General features: G+C 42.6%; 2 protein-coding genes and 1 pseudogene across 3 annotated transcripts in view; 1 reads left to right on the plus strand and 2 right to left on the minus strand.

Annotated features, from left to right (window-relative positions):
• The window catches only part of WWC2 (WW and C2 domain containing 2), a 214,451-nt gene extending 195,046 nt beyond the window's left edge, over positions 1-19,405 (plus strand). The window contains exons 22-23 of one of the 2 annotated variants that reach the window (XM_073341736.2): positions 7,566-7,693; positions 19,318-19,405. In XM_073341736.2, the coding sequence (XP_073197837.1) occupies positions 7,566-7,693; positions 19,318-19,384 (195 nt within the window). In that variant the 3' untranslated portion in view covers positions 19,385-19,405. Of the gene's footprint in view, positions 1-7,565; positions 7,694-8,156; positions 8,225-19,317 lie in introns of those variants that run through there. The other variant, XM_073341738.2, reaches the window with a different exon arrangement.
• Positions 19,406-23,542: 4,137 nt separating this feature from the next.
• On the minus strand, positions 23,543-24,081 carry LOC140910978 (claudin-22-like; annotated as a pseudogene).
• Positions 24,082-25,578: 1,497 nt separating this feature from the next.
• LOC140909987 (claudin-22-like) lies at positions 25,579-26,247 on the minus strand. The gene has a single exon (XM_073340084.1). It carries the CDS (start codon positions 26,245-26,247, stop codon positions 25,579-25,581), a length of 669 nt encoding a protein of 222 aa, XP_073196185.1.
• Between the last annotated feature and the right edge of the window lie 1,557 nt (positions 26,248-27,804).

The following is a 27,804-nucleotide window of genomic DNA, read 5'->3' on the forward strand; positions in this document are numbered from 1 at the left end:
AGCATCCTGTTCAAACAAATACATTAACTTTTCCCTCATTACTTATAAAACCGTTTCCATCTGGATTCTGAATCTTACTCTAATGCGATTTATTTTTCTTCAGAGGTTTTAGAATTACATCATTTCTCCTGGAAATCTTGATGGCCAGAGCTGGTCTCATTAGTATCGAAACCCAATATACATATATTTTCTTCCAAAGAACATTAGGAAGCCGTTGGTTGCTGAAAAACATGAAAACTAAAACAGATCTGTATCCAACAGAAATATTCAGCTTAAGTCCAAGTAGTGAATTTTACTACTCTGATAGCAGGAGTAAGCTGTGTGCCTGGTATTTCCATGAAGTGACTAGGCTATTTATTCTTTGAATAGTGGTCAGTGCATCTCTAACCTATGTGAATATCTTATTTTGTGCCATATAAAGGAATCTTTGTGAGGAAGTAACCTGAGGCAAGCGCTGCAAGGGGAAATTTGATGAAAGTACATTATAATCAGTGCTGAACAGAACCACCAGTCCTTGGTTTTCTGGAGATATTGAAGGTTTAAGTTTTCATCACCTCACTTTTTCATTAATCACTTGACTTTTTCTGTGCTTTCCGGTAAGTGTTTGGGGGTTTCAGCAGAGTGCAGTACACTGCATTGAATTGTTTCCTCCTGTGAACGCTTCATGCACAGAGCAGGAAATCGTGTGCTTAGAGAAATACTATTTTTCAAAATACCCTCCATGTTCTCACCCCCTCCCAAATGTTCTTTATTTAAACATTATCAACTTAGTTTGGACATTAGGTAGAGCTGGACTAGCAGCCGGGGGGGCGGGTGCACAAAAGTTGCCAGTGGTCCATAGTAACTGATGCAATCTGAACACTGACCTGACAAATTGGGGGGGGGAGGAGGAGGGGAGGAGAAAATCCCTAATTATAAATACATATTCTATTAGACCTTGTCATGATAGTGAATTGGAAAAGGGAATTTAGGGACCATGCGGAGGGGTGGGGTATAGGGGCAAGCTATACAGATTGTTTTCTTCTCCTTTCAAAACAAAAACATATCAGTGGTTTACTTAATCAAACACATAAATCAGTTCAAGGATCATTACTTTTTCATAAAACATCCATTCAAAATTTAGATGAGATCATTTATAAAAAGGGCCAAAAAGTAAGTGACTTCATTTTGGTATAAGTTCTAAAGAATTTGTTTCGGTTTTTTAAAGTCCCCTGTGTTGAGAAGTAGGATTGTTTTGGATGCTGTTAAAGTTAGCAGACAATGGAATAAATGTGAGCATGTTGTGTACGGAGGTTACAAGAGAAAAGGATAGACGCAATTACATTTAATGCCATGGAATTGAATAGAAGCCAGACAAATAACATTGGACCACATTCTCTTGTCCAATCTGGCCCCTTTGCATTGCTTGGCAGCACAAAGAGGGATGGATAGTGGCTGCCTCTGGCCATCTGAAAATTCCCCTCCCCTGGAGGAATTCTCAGGCAGAATAAAATGAATGTAATTGGTTCCTGTGCCACCTCCATCTTCTGTGGCGTGTGTGTATGGTGTGAGGCTGGAGTAGGGTAGGGTATGGCCAAAGCACCAATGTACTCCTGTAGTTGTTAGCTGATGGTCCTTTGGCATACGCTAAGGAATGGTCTGGAGCTGCACAAGGAAAGAATCAGGGAGCTGTAACCAACTGTATAATGGTTTGCCCCCATCTCCAGCATCCAGCACACCTTAACACAGCAGAGGATTTGGCCCATTATATTGCGTGTTCTGTGTTAAAGTGTATACACAATTTCTTTAAGAAAAGAGAAATATTAGCAGCCACTTGGAACGTTCTTAAATCTAATCTGAAGTAGATCATTTATATCTAATTAAATCTCTTGTATCTTATGATAATGAAGGAACCTGTTGGCTTATTCAGACTTTTGGAAGAAAAGGTGCAACTTGCTTCCTACTGAAACCACCACAGCAGAATTATCCATGTCTCTTACATGGATAGATGAGAGAGAATCTGTTTTACCAACTATTGAAAAGGAAGCAACCAGGCATTTACAGCAGTGTGATATAATGTGATATGTTTTAAAAAGCCCTTGTGAGTATGTAAAAGAAACTGTGAGATCCCTTAAGACTCTAAGATTAGAATATACAAATCTAGTTAGAAGAAATGAAACTCATTCTCTGAAAGCAAGACCTTTCACTCCTATGAAACACCTTATTTCAGATTTTTGACTAATGGGAATTGAACAAGAAGATCTAGGAGGAAAGGGAATAGGAAGAGATAAGTACAAGGTAAAACTTTTCTGTTTCTCCTTTACAGACTTAGTCCAAAGATCAAAATGAAACATGGATTTGCCATCCTTTTTAATAGAAGAATAAAGAATATTCCAAGATTAACTGCACAAGCCTCACAAAACACCTTACTATCACCATCCCAATCCAAAATTAAAAATTAGGGTTAACTAGATTATCTGAACAATAAGGATTTTTAATCTAGAACACAGTAGTTCTGATCTACTGCAAGTATGAAATCTTGTTACTTGACTATTGATGGAGATGTGATTTCCTTGAATGATGTACCTCTTTCCAAGAAAATAATTTGTCTGAGTTGTCAGAAGTGTAATCTTCTCTAGCATTACCCATCACTCATTATAACACTTTGGTTTAACATGGGTGTTATGTTGTCTATATGTCTCCTGTGCTCTTCATATATATACATCGATTTAATATGGGTGTAATATGCAGACACACACTATTCCTGACCCCTGCAGGCAAGCAGCTGAAGCCCTGAAGCATGAGATTTGATTACAATAATTTTCTTAAGGCAGAGATGCAAGTGTTTTGAGCATGCTGAGGGCAATGCAGAGCTTTCTGTTCTCATGGCCATGAAAGGAGGGAATAAACAGGTGCATGTCACAGATTCATAGACCCCAAAGCCAGAAGCAACAAACATCCAGCCTGCCCCCACCATACACACAGGCCATAGAACGTTCTCCAGAAACTGGATGAAAGCATTTCGTTTCGACAGTTATCTAATCTCATTTTAAAAGCTCCAAGTGATGGTGAGTCCGCCACCTCCCCTGGTAAGATGGTCCAATGTTTGGTGTTTTCCCCTTACATATTAAAACTGAGAAAACTTTCAATTAAAAACCATAATTACAAATAAATTTTAAAAATTAAAAATGCATCAGTTATTCACTAAAACCCATTCATGTTCTTCTCTCCCTTTGTTCCCCCCATCATGACCTCCCCTGCCTCTTTTCTCTCCAGCTTGCTCCACCCCTTTTCCTCCATCCCCTGTCACAAGCAGACAAAACCAAATAGGAAGCAGCTCTGCCTAACCAATTCAGGGTATGGCAGGCCAGTGGCTCCTCTCTTTCTCTCAGCAGCTGCCAGCTTGCCTTTCACTGGCAGAGGGAGCTGGAGTCAGATGGAGGCTCCAACCTTGAGTCCTCAGCTGTAGCAGCTCCCTGAGGGGGAAAAGGATGGCAGTCATGTTCTTCCTGCTCCAGGGTCTGGGCTGCTGGGGGTGGGGCAGAGGGGGCGGGGGAGAGTATAGCAGCTGTGGGAGCCCACAGTTCACTCTGTGTGCCAAGCTAGTGTCAGAGAGGGCACCATGCACACAGGCACTGCTCTTCCGCCTCCGTCTCTCAGCTGACCCCTGACATTGCATGTGTGGGGTGGAAATGAGAGGCAGGGAGCAGAATCAACGTTAAAGCATGATGTAAAAGATGGTACTGCTGAGTGGTTTGAGATTGCAGGAGTCCTGGTTAATTCTGCTTCACGGGATAGGGATAATGTCATGGCTATATTCATAGAAACCAGGAGAGAGAGAATGTAATGAAAATGGTTGATTGTTTTAAGATCTATATTATTTCATCCCAAGGAATACTTACCTGATGTCATCTCTGGCATTTTAGCCCATTGCCAAGTACTGTCAAGTGCTAAGTGCCTTTTTCTTGTATTCTGGGCATTCAGGATAGTTCGTTTAGAATAGGCCATAGACATGTACTCTGTGGTGGGGAGTTTAGCCTGGTCCTTACGGGCCATTTTGTGTGTTCATAGAATCATAGAATATCAGGGTTGGAAGGGACCCCAGAAGGTCATCTAGTCCAACCCCCTGCTCGAAGCAGGACCAATTCCCAGTTAAATCATCCCAGCCAGGGCTTTGTCAAGCCTGACCTTAAAAACCTCTAAGGAAGGAGATTCTACCACCTCCCTAGGTAACGCACTCCAGTGTTTCACCACCCTCTTAGTGAAAAAGTTTTTCCTAATAATTAATGTTAATAATTAATAAAGAAGCGTTAATAAAGAAGCATTTGTTGAGACCAGGCCTGGAGTGTTGTGCTCCATGCACACCCTCTGAGCAGCTGTAGCATTGGCAACGAGGGTATACTGACTGACAGGTGCAAAACACTGTTCCTGGACTGTGGTGCTCCTGAAAAGCTGGGACGGCTGTTTTCCTGAGAGGAGAGAAGGGGCCTTGCTGACCTGAAAAGCCAGAGTGAGACTCCAAGGAAGCGTGGAGGTGCAGATTCTGGGTTCTTCAGCCACACAAGGGAATGGCATACCACAGCAGGGTGGGGAATTTGAACCCAGTCAGAAGGAAACATGGACATGTTATGTAGAATGCATCTGCTGTTACCTATTGGCTAATGGTGTAATGGGCAAAACAAATCCTCCTCAGTGTTGTGGGTTGAGCGACTTATGGACTGATTATTGATTTCCTGGAGCCAAGAAGTCCTGGAATGGTGACATCTGACGCAGTGACAGATCATTATGAACCAAAACCATCTGTTAGTGTCTTGTGGTTTAAATTTAACTCCTGCCTCAGGGTGCCTTATTAATCTGTCTCGCAGTTTATGGCTCCTCTACGCCAGCTGGCAGCCCAAAGTTTGGAATTTGGAAATGGTTTGGAGGATACGTTGTGCAACTGCATTGTTTCTGGCATCAACAATGAAGGTATGCAGTGAAGGATTCTGGCAAAGCCCACCCTAAAACTCCAAAAGGCCATGAATATTGCTGTGGCACTAGAGATGGCCACCAGAGGCAGCCACGCTCTTTCACAAATCCCGGCCAAGTGGATCAACAGGTTGGGGGATAGGAAAGGGAGAGTCAAGCCACACCGTGAAGGTGACCTGCTATTGCTAGAGGGAATAGGGAATGCTACCGATGTGTGGGGTGGGGGATCATTGTCATACAGTGTGCAGGCATAAAGCCTCAGTGGTGGTGGTGTAACAAGAAGGGACATTTGGCTAGGTGCTGCAGAACTAGAGGCACAGAATATGGGGATACCCGGAACAAAACGGGGGGAATAGGACGTGCCGTGTGAAAGAAGCATCAGCTGGGGACTTTGAATCAGAGGAGGAGGAGTAAGATGAGGTATAGGCTATCTTGAATCAGACTGACTCCTGTAAGAAACCAATCCTAATCGAGCTTCAGTTGAATGGGCAGAATGTGAAAATGGAGTTTGGCACAGGGCTACAGTTTTGGAGGCGAGTGACCTACAAAATTACCTCTGATGTATGCCCCAGCTTGACTTTTTTATCCCCTAACTAAGCAATACTCAAGTCCTTCAAAGGGAAGGGTGGAAGTCAAGGTAAGGTATGGACCGCAGAGGGCTTGTCTACCTCTCTTTGTAGTAGCTGGGACAGGGCCAAACCTTTTTGGATGGAACTGAATCTCCATCTTGAACCTGGACTGGAAAAGACTTCTGGGACCTTCATATCACATAAGCACAAAATCAATCATTGACCTTTTGGAAAAACATGAGCAAGTATTTATAGAGGAGGTGAGAGAGCTCTAGAATCTCCCGGTGAAAATACAGGTAGATACCACTGCATGCTCTCGATTTTGCAAGGCCACCCCATTCCTTATGCTCTACAAGCCAGGGTAGAAGAGAAACTGTGGCATTTAGACACTGTGGGGATTATCTGGCCAGTGACATTCTCTGAATGGGCTGCTCCGGGAGTACCTGTAGTAAAAGCTGACAGCTCCATACCTATCTGCGGCAATTACAAACAAACTGCAAACCAGGCTATCCACTTGCAGCACTATCCCATTCCTCATATTAGATAGAAGATCTTTACAACAAGCTGGCAGGTGGAGTCTTGTTCTACCAAATTAGATATGCTTGCTTACCAACAGTTAGTCTTGAATGAAGATTCGAAAACTGTGGTTGCTATCGATAAACATAAGGGACTCTACTGGTACACCTGCTTACCATTCAGAATTTACAGAATTGCTTGTCCTATCTTCCAAAGGGTCATGGAAGGTTTATTGGCTGCATTGCTCCATATCGTGGTATATCTAGACCATGTTCTTGCAACATGACAGTCAGTAGAACATCTCCAGAACCTAGATGAAGTCCTACGAGGGTTAAGGGAAGTCAGGTTGCAACTCAAGTGCTGAAAGTATGTTTTTATGGCCAAGAAGGTGGGTTATTTAGGGCATTATGTTTTAGGGAAAGGACTGCAACCATTAAAAGAGAAGATTTAAAGCCATCAAAGTAGCCCTGATTCCAGAAAATGTGAATGAGCTCCAGGCATACCTTGGCCTTTAAAACTACTATGGATGATTCATTGCAAATCTGTTCACATAGCTTTCCCCCCTTCATGCATTGCTCAGAAAAGGGGCAGAGTGGCACTGGAATAAGGATTAGGAGATTGCCTTCAAAGAAATCAAAGAGCTTCTGAAGTCAGTCAAACTCCTGGTGCATTTTGACCCCAAGTGTGCCCTGGTACTTACTTGACACTTCACCCTAAAGTGTGGGCACAGTAATTTTGCACTGAATGGAAGAAGGGACTGGCAGGCCAGTCTGTTATGCCTCACGCTCCTTACCATCTGCAGAACAACAGTGTTCCCTATTAGATAAGGAAAGCTTGGCTATTGTCTTTTCAGTCAGAAGTTCCACCAGTATCTCTTATTCACTGTAATAAGTGACCATAAGACACTTTTAGGACTTCTGGGGGAGGCCAAAGCTATTACCCCTTTGGCTTCTGCATGCCTGCAATGTTGGGCATTATTGCTAACAGCCTATTAGTATCAGCTTATCGCTAAGCCTAGACAAGCAATTGGTGATGTGGACAGCCGCAAATTGGCTGCTGGGGGATTAAGCACCAGAGGACAACCCTGTATCTCAAGAAGTACTTCTAGCTTTAGGCAGAGAAGGAGAAGCTCCACTAACAGCTAAGCAGATTGCTCAGTGGACTAACTGAGATCCTGTTCTGTCCCAAGTCTCATTTTGTACAACATGGATGGCCCAAGTTGATGGTATCTTCAGACATTCATCCTTAGTCTCACAGGCATTGGGAACTAAGTTTCCAAAGTGGGGGCTCTACTCTGGAGATCATGAATCCTAACACCTCCCAAGGAAAGAAAGTTAATACTGGAGGAACTGCACGGAACTCACTGTGGGGCAACCCAAATGAAATCTCTGGACAGAAGTTACACCAGGCAGCCAAGCCTAGAGAGACAGATAGCAAGTGGTACTGGACTGTGGGTTTAACTCCACATTCTTCCTCCTACAGCCTCTTTTGAAATTGTCAATTGCTGGATGTTGTAATTTTCCCCCTCTACAGGCTGAACAATCAAAGGAGGAACAGAAACAGGGTGTAAGTGCTGAAAAATTGATGAGAAAAGCTTCCAAGGATGTGTGTCGGTTACGGGAACAGAGCCAGAAAGTGCCAGTGGAAGTGCAGTCGTTCAGGTACAGCATGTTCTGGTTGGTCTTCTGGCTCTTCTAAATCTGTAGAGTTGGTCAGTCTAAGCTCTCATTTTAAGAACATCCTTTTATTTAGAATTGGTCAATTTGCTGTAGTGTTGGAACATGAATTATCTGAGCGTAAGCCAATATGCCAGTGCAGTATTAGTCAAAACCTACATCTTCTCTTAATCCAGTATGTCCTCACTAAGAGCATTAAATCGGCAGAGTGCGTCCTCACTACCGTGGCTAGCATAGACTCACGGAGCGGTGCACTGTGGGAAGCTATCCCACAGTTCCCTCAGTCTCCGCTGCCCATTGGAATTCTGGGTTAAGCTCCTAATGCCTGAAGGGGCAGAAACATTGTCGTGGGTGGTTTTGAGTACATGTTGTCAGTCTCCCCTCCTTCCTCCGTGAAAGCAACTGCAGACAATCATTTTGTACCTTTTCTTCTGGGTTACCTGTGCAGACGCCATTTAGCACGGCAAGCATGGAGCCCGCTCAGCTCACCGCTGCTGTTGTGAGCATTGTAAACACCTCATGCATTATACTGCAGTATGTGCAGAACCTGGCTAAGAGACAGCAGCACGAGGACGATTGTGAGGAGGACGTGGACACAGACGTTTCTGAAAGAATGGGATGTGGCAATTGGGACATCATGGCGGCAGTGGGGCTGGTTGATACAGTGGAATGCCGATTCTGGGCCCAGCAAACAAGCACATACTGGTGGGACCGCATAGTCTTGCAGGTAGGGGATGATTCCCAGTGGCTGCAAAACTTTCACATGTGTAAGGTAACTTTCCTGAAACTCTGTGAGTTGCTTTCCCCTGCCCTGAAGCACAAGAATACCAAGATGAGAGCTGCCCTGACAGTTGAGAAGTGAGTGGCTATAGCCCTGTGAAAGCTTGCAACACCTGACTGTTACCAGTCAGTCGGGAATCCGTTTGGAGTGGGCAAATCTACTGTGGGGACTGCTGTGATTCAAGTAGCCAATGCAATCACTGACATTCTGCTATCAAGGGTAGTCACTCTGGGAAATGGGCAGGTCATAGTGGATGGCTTTGCAATGGGTTTCCCTAACTGTGGTGGGGCATTAGATGGAATGCATATCCCTATCTTGGCACCGGACCACCTTGCCAACCAGTACATAAACCACAAGGGATACTTCTCAATGGTGCTGCAAGCACTGGTGGATCACAAGGGACGTTTCACCGACATCAGCGTGGGATGGCCAGGAAAGGTGCATGATGCTTGCATCTTTAGGTACTCTGGGCTGTTTGAGAGCTGCAAGAAGGGACTTATTTCCAGACCATAAAATTACTTTTGGGGATGTTGAAATGCCAATAGTTATCCTTGGGGACCCAGCCTACCCCTTGCTCCCATGGCTCATGAAGCTATACACAGGCAGCCTGGACAGTAGCAAGGAGCAGCTCAACTATAGGCTGAGCAAGTGCAGAATGGTGGTAGAGTGTGCCTTTAGACATTAAAAAGCTTACTGGCGCTGTTTGCTGATTAGGTTAGAGCTTCATGGAGATGTCCCTGGAGGATTCCCGTTCCATCCCCAGACACGTGAACAGACTTTTCCAGCAGCTGTACTGACCGCGAATGCATCCCAAGTCTTCAGGGCAAATCAAACATTAAACACTGTTGCTTTTAAACCCTGTACTGTAGTTACAAATGTGCACTCACCAGAGGTGCCTTCTCTGCCTTCAGGGTCGGGGATCTCGCCTTGGGAGGGTATTGGCTCCAGGGTGATGAAAAGGTCCTGGCTTCTGGGGAGAATGGATTCACCACTTGCCTGCTATGCATTCTCCTCCTCCTCCTCCTCCATGTTGCATGAGACTCCCCCCTTGCAGGTGTCCACAGACAGTGGTGGGGTAGTGGTAGGGTCCCCTCCTAGAATGCCATGCAGCTGCTCACAGAAGCGGCATGTATGGGGCTCTGACCCAGAGCAACCATTTGCCTCCTTTGTCATTTGGTAGGTTTGCCTGAGCTCCTTGACTTTCACGCGGCACTGCTGTGTGTCCCTGTTGTAGCCTCTGTCCATCAGGCCCTGTGCGATTTGGCATATATATTAGCATTTCTTCTTTTTGATCGGAGCTCTGTCTGCACAGATTCTTCTCCCCATACGGCAATCAGATCCAGTGTCTCCCCTTCACTGCATGCTGGAGTTTGTTTGCGATTCTGAGGAGACTGCATGGTCACCTGTGCTGCTGAGCTCTCCATGCTGACCAAATGGGAAATGAAATTCAAAAGTTCCCAGGGCTTTTCCTGTGTACCTGGCTAGTGCATCAGAGTTGAAAGTGCTGTCCAAAACTGTCACATTGGAGCACTCTAGGATAGCTCCTGGAGGCCAATAACGTAGATTTGCATCCATACTACCCAAATTCGACCCAGCAAGGTCAATTTTAGTGCTACTTCCCTCGCCAGGGAGGAGTACAGAAGTCAATTTTAAGAGCCCTTTAGGTCGATGGAACGGGGTTTCTTGTGTAGATGCATTCATTATAAAATCGACCTAACCCTGGAGTGTAGACCAGGGCTAACAGAGATTCTTTGGCATAATTTTAAGAAATCTCCCAGATGCCAATCAATCTAGGACACATAATAGTGAATTAAGTTAGTGTTTCATAGATTCATAGATATTTAGGTCAGAAGGGACCATTATGATCATCTAGTCTGACCTCCTGCACAATGCAGGCCACAGAATTTCACCCACCACTCCTGCAAAAAAACCCTCACACCTATATTTGTGCTATTGAAGTCTTCAAATCGTAGTTTAAAGACTTCAAGGAGCAGAGAATCCTCCAGCAAGTGACCCGTGCCCATGCTACAGAGGAAGGTGAAAAACCTTCCAATCTGCCCTGGAGGAAAATTCCTTCCCGACCCCAAATATGGCGATCAGCTAAACCCTGAGCATATGGGCAAGATTCATCAGCCAGATACTACAGAAAATTCTTTCCTGGGTAACTCAGATCCCACCCCATCTGATATCCCATCACAGGCCATTGGGCCTATTTACCGTGAATATTTAATTACCAAAACCATGTTATCCCATCATACCATCTCCTCCATAAACTTATCGAGTTTAATCTTAAAGCCAGATAGATCTTTTGCCCCCACTGCTTCCCCTGGAAGGCTATTCCAAAACTTCACTCCTCTGATGGTTAGAAACCTTCATCTAATTTCTAGTCTAAATTTCCTGGTGGCCAGTTTATATCCATTTGTTCTTGTGTCCACATTGGTACTGAGATTAAATAATTCCTCTCCCTCTCTGGTATTTATCCCTCTGATATATTTATAGAGAGCAATCATATCTCCCCTCAACCTTCTTTTAGTTAGGCTAAACAAGCCAAGCTCCTTGAGTCTCCTTTCATAAGACAGGTTTTCCATTCCTCGGATCATCCTAGTAGCCCTTCTCTGTACCTGCTCCAGTTTGAATTCATCCTCCTTAAACATGGGAGACCAGAACTGCACACAGTATTCCAGGTGAGGTCTCACCAGTGCCTTGTATAATGGTACTAAAACCTTCTTATCCCTACTGGAAATACCTCTCCTGATGCATCCCAAGACCGCATTAGCTTTTTTCACGGCCATATCACATTGGCGGCTCATAGTCATTCTATGATCAACCAATACTCCAAGGTCCTTCTCCTGGTCCGTTACTTCTAATTCATGCGCCCCTAGCTTATAACTAAAATTCTTGTTATTAATCCCTAAATGCATGACCTTACACTTCTCACTATTAAATTTCATCCTATTACTATTACTCCAGTTTACAAGGTCATCCAGATCCTCCTGTAGGATATCCCTGTCCTTCTCTAAATTGGCAATACCTCCCAGCTTTGTATCATCCGCAAACTTGATTAGCACACTCCCACTTTTTGTGCCAAGGTCAGTAATAAAAAGATTAAATAAGATTGGTCCCAAAACCGATCCTTGAGGAACTCCACTGGTAACCTCCCTCCAGCCTGACAGTTCACCTTTCAGTAGTACCCGTTGTAGTCTCCCCTTTAACCAATTCCTTATCCACCTTTCAATTTTCCTATTGATCCCCATCTTATCCAATTTAACTAATAATTCCCCATGTGGCACGGTATCAAATGCCTTACTGAAATCTAGGTAAATTAGATCCACTGCGTTTCCTTTATCTAAAAAATCTGTTACTTTCTCAAAGAAGGAGATCAAGTGAGCTGTAGCTCACGAAAGCTCATGCTCAAATAAATTGGTTAGTCTCTAAGGTGCCACAAGTACTCCTTTTCTTTTTGAGATCAGGTTGGTTTGGCACGATCTTCCTTTTGTAAAACCATGTTGTATTTTGTCCCATTTACCATTGACTTCAATGTCCTTAACTACCTTCTCCTTCAAAATTTTTTCCAAGACCTTGCATACTACAGATGTCAAACTAACAGGCCTATAATTACACGGATCACTTTTTTTCCCCTTTCTTAAAAATAGGAACTATGTTAGCAATTCTCCAATCATACGGTACAGCCCCTGAGTTTACAGATTCATTAAAAATTCTTGCTAATGGGCTTGCAATTTCTTGTGCCAATTCCTTTAATATTATTGGATGAAGATTATCTGGGCCCCCCAATTTAGTCCCATTAAGCTGTTTGAGTTTTGCTTCTACCTCAAATATGGTAATGTCTACCTCCATATCCTCATTCCCATTTGTCATGCTACCATTATCCCTAAGATCCTCTTTAGTCTTATTAAAGACTGAGGCAAAGTATTTGTTTAGATATTGGGCCATGTCTAGATTATCCTTGACCTCCACTCCATCCTCAGTGTTTAGCGGTCCCCCTTCTTCTTTCCTTGTTTTCTTCTTATTTATATGGCTAATGAACCTTTTACTATTGGTTTTAATTCCCTTTGCAAGTTCCAACTCTACTTGACTTTTAGCCTGTCTCACTTTATCCCTACATGTTCTGACCTCAATAAGGTAGCTTTCCTTGCTGATCCCTCCCTTCTTCCACTCCCTGTATGCTTTCTGCTTTTTCTTAATCACCTCTCTGAGATGCTTGCTCATCCAGCTTGGTCTACAACTCCTATGAATTTTTTCCCCTTTCTTGGGATGCAGGCTTCCGATAGCTTCTGCAGCTTTGATCTAAAATAATCCCAGGCCTCCTCTACCTTTAGATCCATAAATTCTTCAGTCCAATCCACTTCCCTAACTAATTTCCTTAATTTTTGAAAGTCAGCCCTTTTGAAATCAAAAACCCTAGTTGCAGATTTATTTTCATTAATCCTTCCGTTCCGTTGAACTGAATTAGCTCATGATCACTTGAGCCAAGATTATCCCCTACAACCATTTCTTCTATGAGGTCCTCACTACTCACCAAAACCAAATCTAAAATGGCATCCCCTCTAGTCGGTTCAGCAACTACTTGCTGAAGGAATCCATCAGCTATCGCATCTAGGAAAATCTGAGCCCTATTATTATTACTAGCAATCGTCCTCCAGTCTCTATCTGGGAAGTTAAAGTCTCCCATGATCACACAGTTTCCTTTAGTATTTACTTTATTGAACACATTAAAAAGGGCTCTATCCATATCCAAATTAGATCCTGGCGGTCTACAGCACACCCCAAGCACTATCCCAGGGAAGGCTCTAATGGTTTTCTTCCCCAATGTAATTTTTGCCCAGATGGACTCAGTCTTATCCATTTCATCGCTTCTTATTTCTTTACATTCTACCTCATCATTGATATACAATGCTACTCCACCACCTTTACCTTTATTTCGGTCTTTCCTAAACAGCACATACCCTTCGATACCTGTAGTCCAGTCATGACTACTATTCCACCATGTTTCTGTTATCCCTATAATATCTGCTTTCACTTCCTGCACCAGTAGCTCTAGTTCCTCCATTTTGTTACCTAGGCTCCTCACATTGGTGTACAAACATCTTAATTTTTGCTGTTTGGCCTCACTCACATTCTGTACCCTATTAGGCCCGGTCATTCTACAGCCAGTATAACCTATTAGACTGGTATCTACACTGCCCTTCCTCCTACCCATGGCTGTATCCTCTCTTACTTCGTTTTCTTTCCTCCCAATGCTAAAATCCGGCATGGAGATTACCTGGACATCTCCCAACCATCTCCCCCAAATTCCTAGTTTAAAGCTCTCTTAAACAGTTGTGCCACCCTCCATCCTAGAAGTCTATTTCCTTCCCTACTCAGATGAAGTCCATCCCGAGAGAACTGTCCTCTGTCCATGAATGCCTCCCAGTGGCCATACATCCCAAAGCCCTCCTTATAGCACCACTGCCTAAGCCATCTGTTGATAGTCATAATCTTGTCACACATTTGTTGCCCTTCTCTAGGAACAGGCAGAATCCCACTAAAGATCTCCTGAGCCTCAATTTCCTTAAGCATCTTCCCCAGCCTAGCATAGTGTCCCTTAATACTTTCCAGCGAGACTCTAGCCGTATCATTTGTTTCACATGAAGGATAATTAGGGGATTCTTTCCTGCTCCCTTTAGAATCCTTTTCAACCTCAGGTCTACATCCCGTATTTTAGCACCTGGAAGACAGCACACCCTCCTATTCTCTGGATCAGCTCTGGTTACAGACCTATCTATTCTTCTCAGTAAAGAGTCCCCAATCACATAGACCTGCCTTTTCCTGGTGACGGTGCTATTCTCCAGTCTATCCCCTGTTCCCTCTGGCTGCAAGATCTTTCCATTCCTATTCTCCCTTGTAATCCTCTTTAACCCATCCTGTATCCTCCTGGGGCTCATAGTTGGTGTAGTCTCCATTAACTCTTCCTCTTTTCCTACAGGACTAGCCGCTCTTCTCTTCTTCTCTCTGTTAAGGCAGTATCTGTTTGATCAGGAAATCCTCACAACTGACATCATAATTGGATGGCTGGCTGGGAGGCTTTGGCCCGCTCTAGTCCCTTTTGACAGTCACAAGGGAGAAACAAGGCAGATAGAGATTGTTTATGGGTTTTGTTCAGCGTAAAGCAGAAATGAAATCTTATAAATTTCATTTCTGTTGGTTTTGCCTTTCATTAGCTCTTAAGAGGCTGTGGTTCTAGCCTTAGGCTCATGCTGTTAAATGCAAGATTGGTGGTGAATAGTGTCACCTGTGGTGACTGAAGGATGAAGTACCTGATCTTGCTTGCATCACCAAAAGCTGGTAGGATAATACTGATGGATCCATTCTGATGCAGCAGCCAGCTATTTAGTACAGAATCAACCTAAGAAGAATGATCAGGGAGGTAGTATGGCCATGCTGTTTGCCTCCAACTCAGAATACAGCAGTCACTCACTGCAAAATTGGATAAAATATATTGTCTTTATCTTCTGTGTGTGTGTGTGTGTGTCTTGGAATGGAGTTAATTTGTGACTAATTTTTGGGTGCTGTGACAGGGTCAGGGCAGATGGCTACAAGAGAGTGCTAGAAGGCAGATATATTAGCCCCAGGTTAAGGAGGTCCCTTTTCCCTGGGTAAGGTAACAGGGAAGTTTCCAGAACAATCAGGAACTTTCTGGAAACAATTAAGGCAGACAGGCTGATTAGAACACCTGCAGCCAATCAAGAAGCTGCCAGCATCAATTAAGACAGGCAGGCTAATCAGGGCACCTGGGTTTTTTAAAAAAGGAGCTCACTTCAGTTTGTGTGTGTGCAAGGAGCTGGGAGCAAGAGGCGCAAGGAGCCGAGAGTGAGAGGGCATACTACTGGAAGACTGAGCAGTACAGGCATTATCAGACATCAGAAGGAAGGTCCTATGGTGAGGATAAAGAAGGTGTTGGGAGGAGGCCATGGGGAAGTAGCCCAGGGAGTTATAGCTGTCACGCAGCTGTTACAGGAGCCACTGTAGACAGCTGCAATCCACAGGGCCCTGGGCTGGAACCCGGAGTAGAGGGCGGGCCCGGGTTCCCCCCATCCCTCCATTCTCCCAACTTGATACCGGAGGAGTTGACCTGGACTGTGGGTTCCAACAGAGGGGAAGGTCTCTGGCCTGTTCCCCAATCCATTAGGTGGATCAGCAGAGACTGAAGGGATTGTTGTTCTTCCTTTTCCCCATGCTGGCCAGTGATGAGGCTAACTGAATGAACGGCAGATTTGAGCCTTGAAAGTGTCCAAACTGAGGGCTGCCGTGAACCTCTGAGGTGAGCAAATCCACCAATAAGCGCAGGACCCACCAAGGCAGAGGAGGAACTTTGTCAGAGTGCTAATCAACCCATTGCTCTCCCAGATCTTGGCATGAACTATGGAAGCTCCTAACCGTAGTGTTGTTGGAGGAATTGAGGCAGATAGTTACACAATGACTTCAACATCCATCGGGACGATAAAACCTTGGTATCATCTCCGAAGTTCCTGATGGCCATGTAACTATGTGAACTGGTAGCTACTGGCTCAGTTCAGATAGTTGCACTCTTGACCGAGTGTTTTGAACTGGAGCTCAAGCTTAGGCAGTTGGAATCCAGGCTCCATGTACTGGGGAAATAGCCCCCTATAGTTTGAGTTTAGGGCACGCCTATCCTGTCAGGCGATGGACCTGTTTTAATGGTCCCCACTCAAAAACTAATGAAAGTAGAGCACCTCTAGGAGGCTCTGTGGGAAGATATTCCTGTGAAAGATCACTATTGAGGGGTTGGTAGAATATTGTAAACTTTTATCATCCATAATCTATATGTAAGCAGAGTCAGGATGAGCTCCACCCTGACATCTGGTGGTGAGGTGTGGCAAGTTGTGGAAAAGAACTTCAGGGGCCAATCTCATTTGCATAGGCACACCCACCCCGCCTAGCATGAGCCAATTGCTGCCAAAATGGTCACTTTGGCTGCCGTGGGATCCCCAGTGTCTCTGTTATTGGGGCAGGAATAATAAATTGTTATTACCCTGATTATGGGTATCAAGGACAGTGGACCTGTACTTGGCCTTTTGTTATGACGGAGGGACTCGCCGTCAACTAAGGAGCACTTGCTAGGCAAGGGATATGGGTTCCAAAACTCTGTGACTTGAGAGAGGCTGGGGACAGGTATTAATACTTGGTGGCATGGGCCCCCTCGTGAGGGCCTTACATGCTAATTGCACTGCCTCCTCTCTCCACTGTGGAATATCAGAGCTAATTTTGATTCCATTAGGAGCCTAGTTACAGGCTGCTGAGCTGAATTCACTTTGGGCCAATGGTGCACGAGCACTGAGGCTCCCCTACTACAAGCTGAAGTCACAAAAGAGCTAAACTTACTAAGAGCTGAAATCACTGAGTGTTGTGTTAAGTAGTGGGGGAGCCTGAAGCTATACTGCAGAGCAGTTTGCGGGATGGCGACCAGAGCGGCTGGTGGAGCAGAGCAGTTTGTCAGATGCCTAGAGCAGCTCATGGGGCAGCTGGCAGAGCGGAGCCCCAGGGAGAGGTGGGGCCATCAGCTTGGACCACGTAAGGTGCTCCTTCACCTCCTCCTCCCCCAATCTTCACCCAGGTTGGAAGGTAAAACTCTGCAGATAAACTTTTGAACTCTGATCAGGGACAGAGACTTTTGGGTCGTTGGACTTTTGGGACTTTGGGTGATTTTGGGTTGCTGGACTCAAGAACCAAAGGGAAAGGACACGCCCCAATTTGCTTGGGGTGGATTTTTGCTCATGGGTTGTGTTATGAATCCCGTTGGTGTTGTTTCCCCAACATAATGCCACATTGTTTCTCTCTGTTATTAAAAGGCTTTTTGCTGCATTCAGACTATGCGCTTGTGAGAGGGGAAGTACTGCCTCCTGGAGGCGCCCAGCAGGGGTGGTATAAATTTGTCCCAGGTCACTGGGTGGGGGCTCGAGCCGGTTTGCATTATGTTATTGGAATGGAACCCCTAGATACTGAACCCGGCCCTTGTTGCTGCCAACTCTGACAGGCAGAAGGTTACATATACGTTGTGTCCTATGCACCATCTTATCTGGCTTTGCCCTCATGGATTTCCTTCGTCTGTAGATAACCTATCATGGGTGAAGTGAGAATGAAGACAGCAAAGTCTCCAGAGACGGAAATCTGGGGCTGATGTTCAGAGATAGAGTCATAAAGAGTCTTTAAATTCTTATGCCATGGTTATGTGGGAGGCAAAGTAAAGATTCTTTGCCTCTGCCATATCATCCAAAACGTCTCAATCAATAGATTAGGTTTGGGTGACAGAGAGCTTGTTGATCAGAGCTGCCTTCCTGGGGTAGTTGATAAAGTTCCTCTAGTTATGAGGGATATGTTGTGAATAAAAGTGAGCAGATTTGGGCTTGGCTGCCTGCTACTGTGAATGAGTGGCAGGAACTGGAGTCAAGTTCAGTCCAATTCAATGAGAGAGATTAGAGGTGTTTTGCTGTCTCTTTGAATTCACTTCCTTCTTGGCTGGTAAGGGTCAGCAGGAGAGTAGTCGGTCTGTTGTTAGTGGAGCTTGTCAACCCCCTCCTTCCGACAGGTCATGTAGGTGGTATCTGTTCAGGGAGCTGTTGCGCAACCTTTGCTCAGGAAACCAATATGCAACATTGGCAATATGGTTAAATGCCACCGGCTGTCTAGTCTCCCATTTTTGGTTAAGGTGATAGAGACAATTAAGAGTATCTAGATGCCCCAGATCTGCTTGAAACTTTTCAATCTGGTACAAACGTGGGTACAGGGCTGGCATTGGTAGTAACGGTGGATGATCTCCTACTGAAGTGTGAAGATCCTGGTGCCTGAGCTGATAAATCTGCTGTTTTCAATGCTGTTCATTATGAAATGTTACAGATTTGCTGTAGACTGTAGCAAGAGTAGGCACAACTGCTCTTTGGTGCCGCTGTTCCTTCCTTTGCCAAGTACTCCCCAAGAGTAGTGTGGCTCTTTATCTCCTAGGGGCAATGGCTTGTGGAGTTCAAGGCTCTCTTTTGTCCCTATCTCATTCATCGTGTCCATTGGACTACTGAGAGGGCTAATGGGGAGGTTCTTTCTGCATGCTGATGACATTGAGCTCTGTATCTTTCCCTTATAAGCCATGCAGTGCTGTTGAAAGCCGGTTCAGTATCTGGGTGAGACTGGTACATGCATGAGAGCTAGCTAGCTAGCTAACTGAAGCGTAATCCAGATAAGGCTGAGGTGATGATGATAGGCCTGGGGAAGCAACTGGAACATATAGTGACAATTCTACCTACCTCTTTTTGAGGGAATTCATGCAGCTTGTTACTCCTGCCCTGTTTTTCCCTTCCACTAATTTTCTTTCTCAAAGTCTGGATCAGATGTCAAACGCTCTTTTAGCAGTGACTGTTCCCCTTTTAATGCCATATTAGGATATATGGTTACCATGATCGCAATGTTATGATTACGAGTTTTTGTTGCTGCCGCTGCTGTACTGAGAAGCTTCATTTTTTGTTCCCACTGGAGCTTCTCTCTCTTTTGATAAGTGTGCATAATATAGGCCCTTCATTTCAGACTTCTCTGGCAACAGCGTTCTCTGCAAGCATATTCATTGGATACCTTGAAAGCACTGACCCTAAGGATTTTAGTCAATAGAATAAATTATTTGTACTTGAAATTTTTGCATAAAACCGATAGTTTAAAGAGCTGTTCTCTTACGTTATTCATCACATACTGAAGCTGTTGGAGTTCTTGTGGTATTTTAGCTGCTGATCACTTTAAAGGTTTCCTTAAACTTATTTTCTAATTCTAGGGAGAAGATAGCTTACTTCACAAGAGCGAAGATCAACATACCATCCCTACCAGGAGATGATATATAATTACATTTTTCACTGAAGTATTTTTCCACTCGCTCATCTTTTTAGATGAACGTTTTGTAGTTAGAACCTCTTGCTTTTACAGATCTTCTATTTTACATCCGACTATAAAGATGTTCATTTGTAAAATACAGCGAACTGAGTTCTTGTCTGTTAAAAGGCACCAAACAAACAAACAAACAAACCACAACTAGCAGAAAACCAAAGTGGAACACTTCTGGTACATGGATGCTAATTTTGTACAGTTTGTATGTATCGCATGTGTGCTCTTATTTTGTAAAGATGGAACAAAGGAAAGTGTGTATCCTGTTGAACCGCACTGTGTTGAGAAATATTACGTTCAACAGAAGATTGTTTGTCTTTTCACTATTTTCACGTGAGCAGACTGTGAAGATGGCTGTTATGCCATGCAATATTTTTGTACAAGTGTGACTTTTATAGTTTGAAATTAACCATGAATGCAAGCTCCTTTCCAAAACAGCAAGGCTGCCTCGTAACAGGTGCAGTTTAGATTTCCATCACCTACGTTGGGATTTTGTTTCTGAAAACCATTTCCTGACTGTCCTTTTTATTTCTGTGAAGAAAGAAAGGTGGAGTACTGAGTGCAGGAGTATAATTTTGTGAATGTACAGTACTTTGGGCTGCACTGTACAGTACTTTGCATCTGCAAGGTGGGGAGGGGAAAGGGCAGACCAGTAACCCTAAAACCTCTTAACAGTGACACTACCAAAAGGGCAGCTGCTTTCTGAAACTGAAGCTGAATCAAATTCACATCAAAGTGTTTATAGATGAGTAGTCATACCACTGCGCTGTCAAATCTTACGTTTAAATGTAACCTTTTGACCTAAATGTTGTCTACTTTTGTCAACAAGCAGTATGTCAAAAAGATCAGGTTCATGAAAAATTAAACCCGTGCTGTTGTCAGAAGAGGAAAAACTACCCATCAAATTCAAATTGAATCCACTGACGCTAGTACCGGAAGTATTGTTGGTGTAGAAATCCATGCTGGAAAAATCTGTGACCTAGAAACCATAAACTATTTCAGTTGGGTATGTACTCCAGTTCTCATTACCTTTTTTTAAGTAAATGAAACACAAGCTGTTTTTCAGAATAATGATGGTTCAAGTTGAACAAACTTAAGGAGTAAATGTGCACAAGATATCTATCAAAATAGAATTTTCACTTATCTGACCAGACCTTTTTGTTTCACAATGTGGATGTGCTTGTCATCGTCCCTGGGGAAGCATGCGACTGCATCAGATCTGGAATAAAGCATCTACAACATGCTGTTGGGTAAAACAAAACTTTGTGGTTGATCTTATAGCCAAAACAATGTAACTCAACTTGTATCTGCAGTACCTAATCTCTGAAGGTTTTTGAAAAAAATGTTAAATTCAAAGGTTTTTTTTTATTCTATGGATAGAATCTTTGTCCTTAACCTACAGATTATATTGACAAGCCACCTATACATAGCACTTCACTTTTCCAGAAAGTAATTAGCCTTGTTGAAAGATGAAGAGAACATAGCTACAATATGTTTGCGAATGTCAAGGTAAGAAAATTCTGTGCCTAGAATCTTTTTTGTTAAACACACCAAGGATTTTCTTGTGATACACAAATACATTTAAAGGATTTGAAATAATAAATGTATAACTGGAGGCCACACAGTTCTGAACAAGTGCCAGTCAGGCCAACTGGCTGAGCATCATTCTTCATGGATATCCATTTATTGCTGTTCTTTTAACACACACACACACACACACACACACACACACACACACACACACACACGACTACTAGAAACAAGAAGATATGATTCATGCTTGTGAGGTCAAACTTTAAAAACAGAAGTTTGACATTTACTGTAGAGGTGAAACGAAGGTTGACTGTTTCAGCTTCTCAGTTTGATTATATAAAGTGTTGGTAGGATGTGTAGAATTGTACCGTATGATTTATTTTTTTATTTATTTACAGTCTTATTTATGTTCTGTTAAATATAGTTCAGTTCTGGCCATTTAAAATGTTTGATGTTAAACTATTGTGGGAAATATTTACAGCTTTCTAAATTCTTGCCAGACTAGCTGCTGTTTGTGTATATGTTGAATAACCTTCAGAGGAGTATAAAAAAATAAATTCTGATTGGGTGTGGCCAAGACGGTCAAGTTCTGATGGCTTTAGTTTGCAAAATTTGCTCATTTTTAAAATGAGACAGACTTAAACATATCAGCTCTTTCTCCTCACTTTCCAACTCATTAGTAGCGTTACAAACTTATTTATAGGCAGCTTTTAACAGTTGTGGGGGTTTTGTTTTTTACTAATTCAAATTATTCACACTGCTGAAACATTCAATAGACTGAACTAAAAGTGGGTATGAACAAACCATGAAGTTCAGATTTATAAATCTCACTCTTGAAGAATTAGAGTTTACCCTGTACAGGGAATAACAAATGGAGTAATTAGTTCTCGTGTTTCAGTTATCAGTATGTAATTGCAATTGTGTAATCAAAATTAAGTATTACAGGTACAAAACAATATTATGAATGAAGTTCAGCAGAAATTGTTCTAGGATACAAATCAAATAATTTTAAAATCTTTTTTACTGTTGCTATGTTTATACTGTATTAAGCATCGAATGCTCAGGACTGAACTAAATATTTAATCAGGTTATACTCCGAATGTGTTTCTGTTCTAATTTTGTCTGTAAAAGTATGCAAATACATCACATAGATTAACTTTTGTCTCTGCACTTTCAATGTGTTTCAGTGATTTGAAAAAAAATAAAAAACGTTAACAAAGCCGTTTTGTAGACTAGTGTTTAATTTTAGTGAAATCTTTGATTCCTGGGCTGTTTCTGAGCTCTTTGCAAAAGTAGATGTTCACTTACTATTTTTGTTGTCTTCAGAAAGTCACTGCAGTGTTAACGTCAATCACTGCTAGTCCTTAGGATCGTGGCATATCATGCTAATGGAAGTGCTCTCATCGGTTTTCACTTAAACTCCAGTGTTAATGTCCAAGTAGATTCACTGCTCATTAAAGTGGTGTATAATAGCTATGACCACAACCATCCAAAGTGCAAACTTCCACATGCAGGCAACACAGCTCTGTATTGTCCTGGAATGTATTCTAGGCCTGAGGCTCTTATGAGCTACAGTTTGTGCCAATGCGTGTGGTGCTTTAGTGATAGAGAAAATTGAGGTCTGTATAAACTGATAGTACAAAAAATATATTTACATGTGACATGAGATAGGCATGGAACTCTGGACTCCACTTTCCCACATTAACCTCCCTCCTCTGCTCTCTGTCACCCTAGCACATGAGAGAACAGAGAGACTGAGGTAGAGCGTCAGACGGTGTAAATGGCCATAGCTCTGCTGAAGTCAGTGGAGCTATGACTCCTTGCACCACCTGAGGATCTACCCCACTAGGTCTTGCATAAACATTTTTAATGGACACCGAGAACTTTCTTGCCCATTACCTTCTTGTCACAGCAAATCCACCAATGCAAACTATTTAGGCTTCTTAAGTGTTGGAAATACGCAAGTCAAAGAAAAAATTCTTGCTCAGTTAAGTCACTGGGAGGTTTTTTTTCCATTTAATTGAATAGAATCAAGCCTATATTCCATAATAGAAAATCCAGAACTCATACTTTAGATCCATAGTAAGTTATTTTTATATGACAGATACATTGATCAACACGTGAAAATGTGTGGTAACTTTTTAAACTAAACATCCATATATTATGATTTTGTATTTTATTTACCAGATATGTACAGTCATAAACTGTATTATCATATCGGCAGATACAACCAAAGTAATTAGTCTAATCACTGTTAAGTCTCAATTGTTTTTTCTCTCCACAGTGAACATGAAAATGGTTTACCGGACTTGCAGGAAGGGTGCAGTGTTCTAACTTGGTGATTAAAGGGAATAACAAAGTTTTTTAAAAATCTAACACCTTGTAGGTGAGGTGGTTCGTCTGTGTCAGATAAACCTACAAATCCTCAACTGAAAAGTTTGATTCTTCTCGTCGAGTTTGAAAGGAAACGGGTATCTGCCCTTCTTAAAGTCTCTTAAATGTTCAGATCTATATTTCCGATTTACAAAAGTTGATTGTTATGCAGTGGCAGAAATTCAAGATACCTAACTGACTATTCGCGATCTTTAGCTGAACAAGCTGTGCATATAAGTAATGATTCCTTGTATCACAAAGAATCTACCAAACCAGCCAGAAAATAGTGCACCCCCGAATTCCCATCTGGGACAATCTCCAGAATAGCCTCATTCCAAAATGTTTGTGCCATAACATGGGTAACGCAAGAAACTGGGGGTAAGGTTCAGATTCCAGATATCCATAAAAGTATTCCTTTATGCAGTAAACAGTCATTTCTTTTAGTTCATGTTGCGAAGCTCCCATTTTCAGGCAGTCCAAAAACTAGAGATCAGGAGACTCAAAAGCCCAAGCCCATTCGATGTAGACACTAAAATCCTGAACTCTGCAGGCAAAACTAATAAAGAATCAAAGTCCTTACACTGTGTTCCTCTTGATTCGTCTTGAACAGTACGGGTTTGCCAGAGTCCCAAGTCCCAGGTCTCCAGTTCATTTACATCCAAATTGAGATTTTTTTCCAGTCTGACAAATTATTATAAGCACCAGTAAAAACCTATCCTAACAAAAATAATAAAATTCCAGCTAATTGCATCCTACTTATGTGGGCTAAATCCATTTTAATAATAGAGTCCAAACGCTTCAGGAATATCTCTACCAACTACTACAGATACATTTTCTGTTTAGTGCTTGTTGCGCTAAACATAAACTTTGTAAGCTGTGAAATAATTCCCTCCTTTTATATGCTATTTCGTAAAAGGACTTTTGACAGATTTCCTTTGATCTGGTTTCTTGTGGATTTGCTTTGAGTATAGAGAAATAACGTGATAAATCAGTAATTCAAAGATGTGGCTGCAGCTGGGCTCATATTCCATTGGTTTTGCTTTTCAGAAAATAGCTGGTCTTTGAACAGAAAAGCATACACTCAATAATAGTGCCCTTTCTATCGCTATTGGGGTAACAATACTCCAACCCTTTTCACTAAGTAGTTTTAATAGTTCTGGATGTTTTTAATTAGCTCATTGTTTGGGATGATAATTCATAACCTGAATAATTCACATTCTGTATATTTGGATAAGCCCATGCAAACTTTATATAGTTTAACAAATAAGGTGGTCTGCCTGTGAGAAATACTGCATTTATTTTACGAAGTTTTAAGAAGTATGTTTGTTTAAAATCAGACTAATTACATGTACAAGAACTGCTATATATGATAAAAGTTTCACCGAATGCCGTTCAAGTATTCATGATTAAAAACTCAGTTCCTATACTCTATAAAATAGCAAATGCTTATGAGCAGATTAACTCTTTCAACTAGGTATTTTTCAGCCACCCCTGGCTCTTTAATTTTTTTCTTTGTATCTGAAATATGCAGGTGCCAGAACATCCAGGTTAACTTTTGTGTCTTGTTTTCCCCATAGTAGGTTGGGATAACAAACGACTAGCTGTTTTGGGACACTGGCCTGTGATGCTGGTGAATTACATGCAGCATTTTTCAGAAACTAAGAGTGCTTTAAAAAAAACGAGATCTCTGCCAGTCTTTTTAGAGTTTTGGGAATTTTCCTGGATAAAGAAACACAGTTCTTACACAGAGATCTCCTTCTCTCTGTAGCAAAAGTCTATACCCGGAACACAAGTATTTTGAGGGTATTTGTAGAGGTGGGAAATACTCTAGATCATGAAAATGTTACTGGATCAGATAGGTGGATGGTTGTGCCATAGGGAGTCAAAGCCTTTGAATTCCACTTAATTGGCTTCGCATGAAAAGGAAACTTAACATTTTTGGCTCTTAAGCAACATACGAGAGAGCAACCTTATACATTTTGGGGGTCTACAGTTCAGCTTTAATAGCAAAACAAAGTAGTGGTTCTTCCATACAGTCATGATAGCTTTAATGTCCTGCTGCAAAACAAAACAGTTTTGCCCCCCGGAGCGACGACACTACGTTGAAAGAACAATTACAGGAAGAAAGAATTAGACACACAACTTTAATGAATCAGCTAAGTAACAAAGGGTCCTTTGAATCATTATTGGAACAAGCTTCTGCCTTGTGCTAGAGTTCTGAAAAGAAAGAGAAGACTGTCTGTACTACTTAAACTCCTAGATTTTCAGGACTATTTTCAGTTTCCAAGTGTTGACAGTGATCTTGCATTTCTGTTACTGTGTAATGGACTGAGGATGGATGGACTTCCGATGAACAGACAGTGCAATTAAGTAGTGACCCTCCTAGTATAAGACATATTCCAGCAAACCAGCCAACAAACAGTGCTTCCCCCAAGTCCCACTTGGGAATAATCTCTGGGATATTCTCATCCATATTTTCCTCGACTACAGTGTGAGCAACCCAAGAAACTGGGGCCATGACTGTAATTGCTGATATCCAGAAGAGTATTCCTCCAAGCAGTAATAGCCGTTTCTTTAGTTCCTGTTGTCTTTCACCGATCTTCAAACAGTCCAACCCAAAACCTGAAAGCAAGAAGCCCAAAAGTCCTAATCCATTTGAAACAAACATCAAAATCCTAGAAATCCTAAACTCTGGAGGCAAAGCCAAGAAAGAATCAAAATCCTTACATTGAATTCCCCCTTCCTCTTGGGAAACACAAACTTGCCAGAGTCCCATGGTCCAGGTCTCGAATTCATTTAACTCTAAAGCGAGATTTTTCCAGTCAGGTAAATAGGTAGTGAGACAGGATAGAAACCATCCAAACAGAGAGAAAAAAATGCCATTTAATTGCATCACAGTTCTGTAGACTAAAGCCATTAGAAGAGCACAGTCCAGAAAGCTTTAGGAGGAATGTCTCTCTAAGGGCTGATACCTTTTGTGGTGGTTGGAGCTATGATGATCTTAGTTCTTTGTGCCCTGAATATAAGCTTAGATATTAACCCTTTGAAAACTCTGAAACACTTTTTTGTTCTTCATGAATATAATGTTTCATGTAAAGGACGAAGGACTCTGCTAAACCATGGGTTAGGCTTTCTGATCAAGATTTGATCTGTTACCTTCCAGTGCCTGATGATTACAAGTCTGCGGATGAACAAAGAAGGCTCTATGACCCCTCACCCTAAATACAACAGAAATCTTTGTGCTTCAATACGGATTAATTAGATTTTAAGTGGTGATAAAAAGCCAGCTCTGTCCTCAACAGGACTTCATTGTAATAGCAAAACTTGACATTTCAGGGATGTAAATCGAGGCCTTGTAAAGAAAGGTAGACTGTTTCCCTATAATCTTTATTCTTAGACTTCCTCAACATACACAGTGGCTTATTCTCCACTCTCTTGTTCTATGTCACAAGCACTGGGAAGACTCTCTGTAAAAGGTCCTTGTATGTTTCATTTTTTCTATGTTTGTTTCTCTTAAAATGGGCTTCTTTTAAGGTCTGACCCATTTAAGGGGCAAAGGAGAAGTGAGTAAATAATCAAAGTGCCATAAAGAAAGCAATCCTTTACAATTCTAGACTCCCACCCATCATAATGAATTCAGAGCAGAAATTCAGTTGTTGTAAACTGAAGAAAATGCAGCTGTGACCATTTTAAATCAGTTGAAGTTGTCCCCTGTACTCTCTGGGCCTAGTCCTGCAAGGTGCTGAGTATTTGCTCAACTCCAATTTCAGTTAGTGGGTGCTGAGGTTGTTTCCTATTCCTGGTGGTAGGAAATGCTCATCACCTTCCCATATGAGGCCCTAAATAAGCAGGGTCAGTGGGAAATCATGGAACCCAGATATAGCATCATGCTTTTGCCCTGGTATGTGCTTCTCTGAAATCTATTTTTTCTCATCCTGACTGAGGGCTGTTCTGCATAGCGTTCCTCCTGGCACAGTACAGCTACTCATGGACACACCACTGCAATGTACTATATCAACACACAGGGAGGAACGTGCTCGTTGCTGCTGTGTCAGGAAGTGATCCCCCTTGAGGAAAAGTGCATCAGTCAGTGTCACACCGATGGCAAGAGCTACCAGCCAGAGTGGGAACCCAGGCCCAGCCCAGCAGGTCAGGAGCCTCTGCTCTGGGGTGAGTGCACGGTGGACTCGCTCGCCAACTTCCTCCTCTCCACACCAGGCCATGACATACGCAGTGATCTCGTGCACTGGAGAGCACGGCCTGACAGTTTTACACAAACCCCACAAAGAATATTTTCACCAGCCGCCTGTGCATCCAAGCCTTGCTGAGAAGGCAGCCAAGCTCAAGGAGTCCAGCTGAGCCCATGGGTGTACCTTGACCCCAGTAATGAGCTCAGGGAGCCCACAGAGCATGTGTGATCATATTTTCTGCAACAGCACAATCTATTGTGAGTCCTGTCTCCTGTGGCGAGAGC

This window comes from Lepidochelys kempii, chromosome 4, assembly GCF_965140285.1.
Source record: "Lepidochelys kempii isolate rLepKem1 chromosome 4, rLepKem1.hap1, whole genome shotgun sequence".
NCBI lineage: Eukaryota > Metazoa > Chordata > Testudines > Cheloniidae > Lepidochelys > Lepidochelys kempii.

What these genes read in the sequence shown, in the direction of transcription:
- LOC140909987 (XM_073340084.1), bottom strand. Translation starts at nt 26,247, where the DNA reads ATGGCTTTAGTCTACAGAACTGTGATGCAATTAAATGGCATTTTTTTC.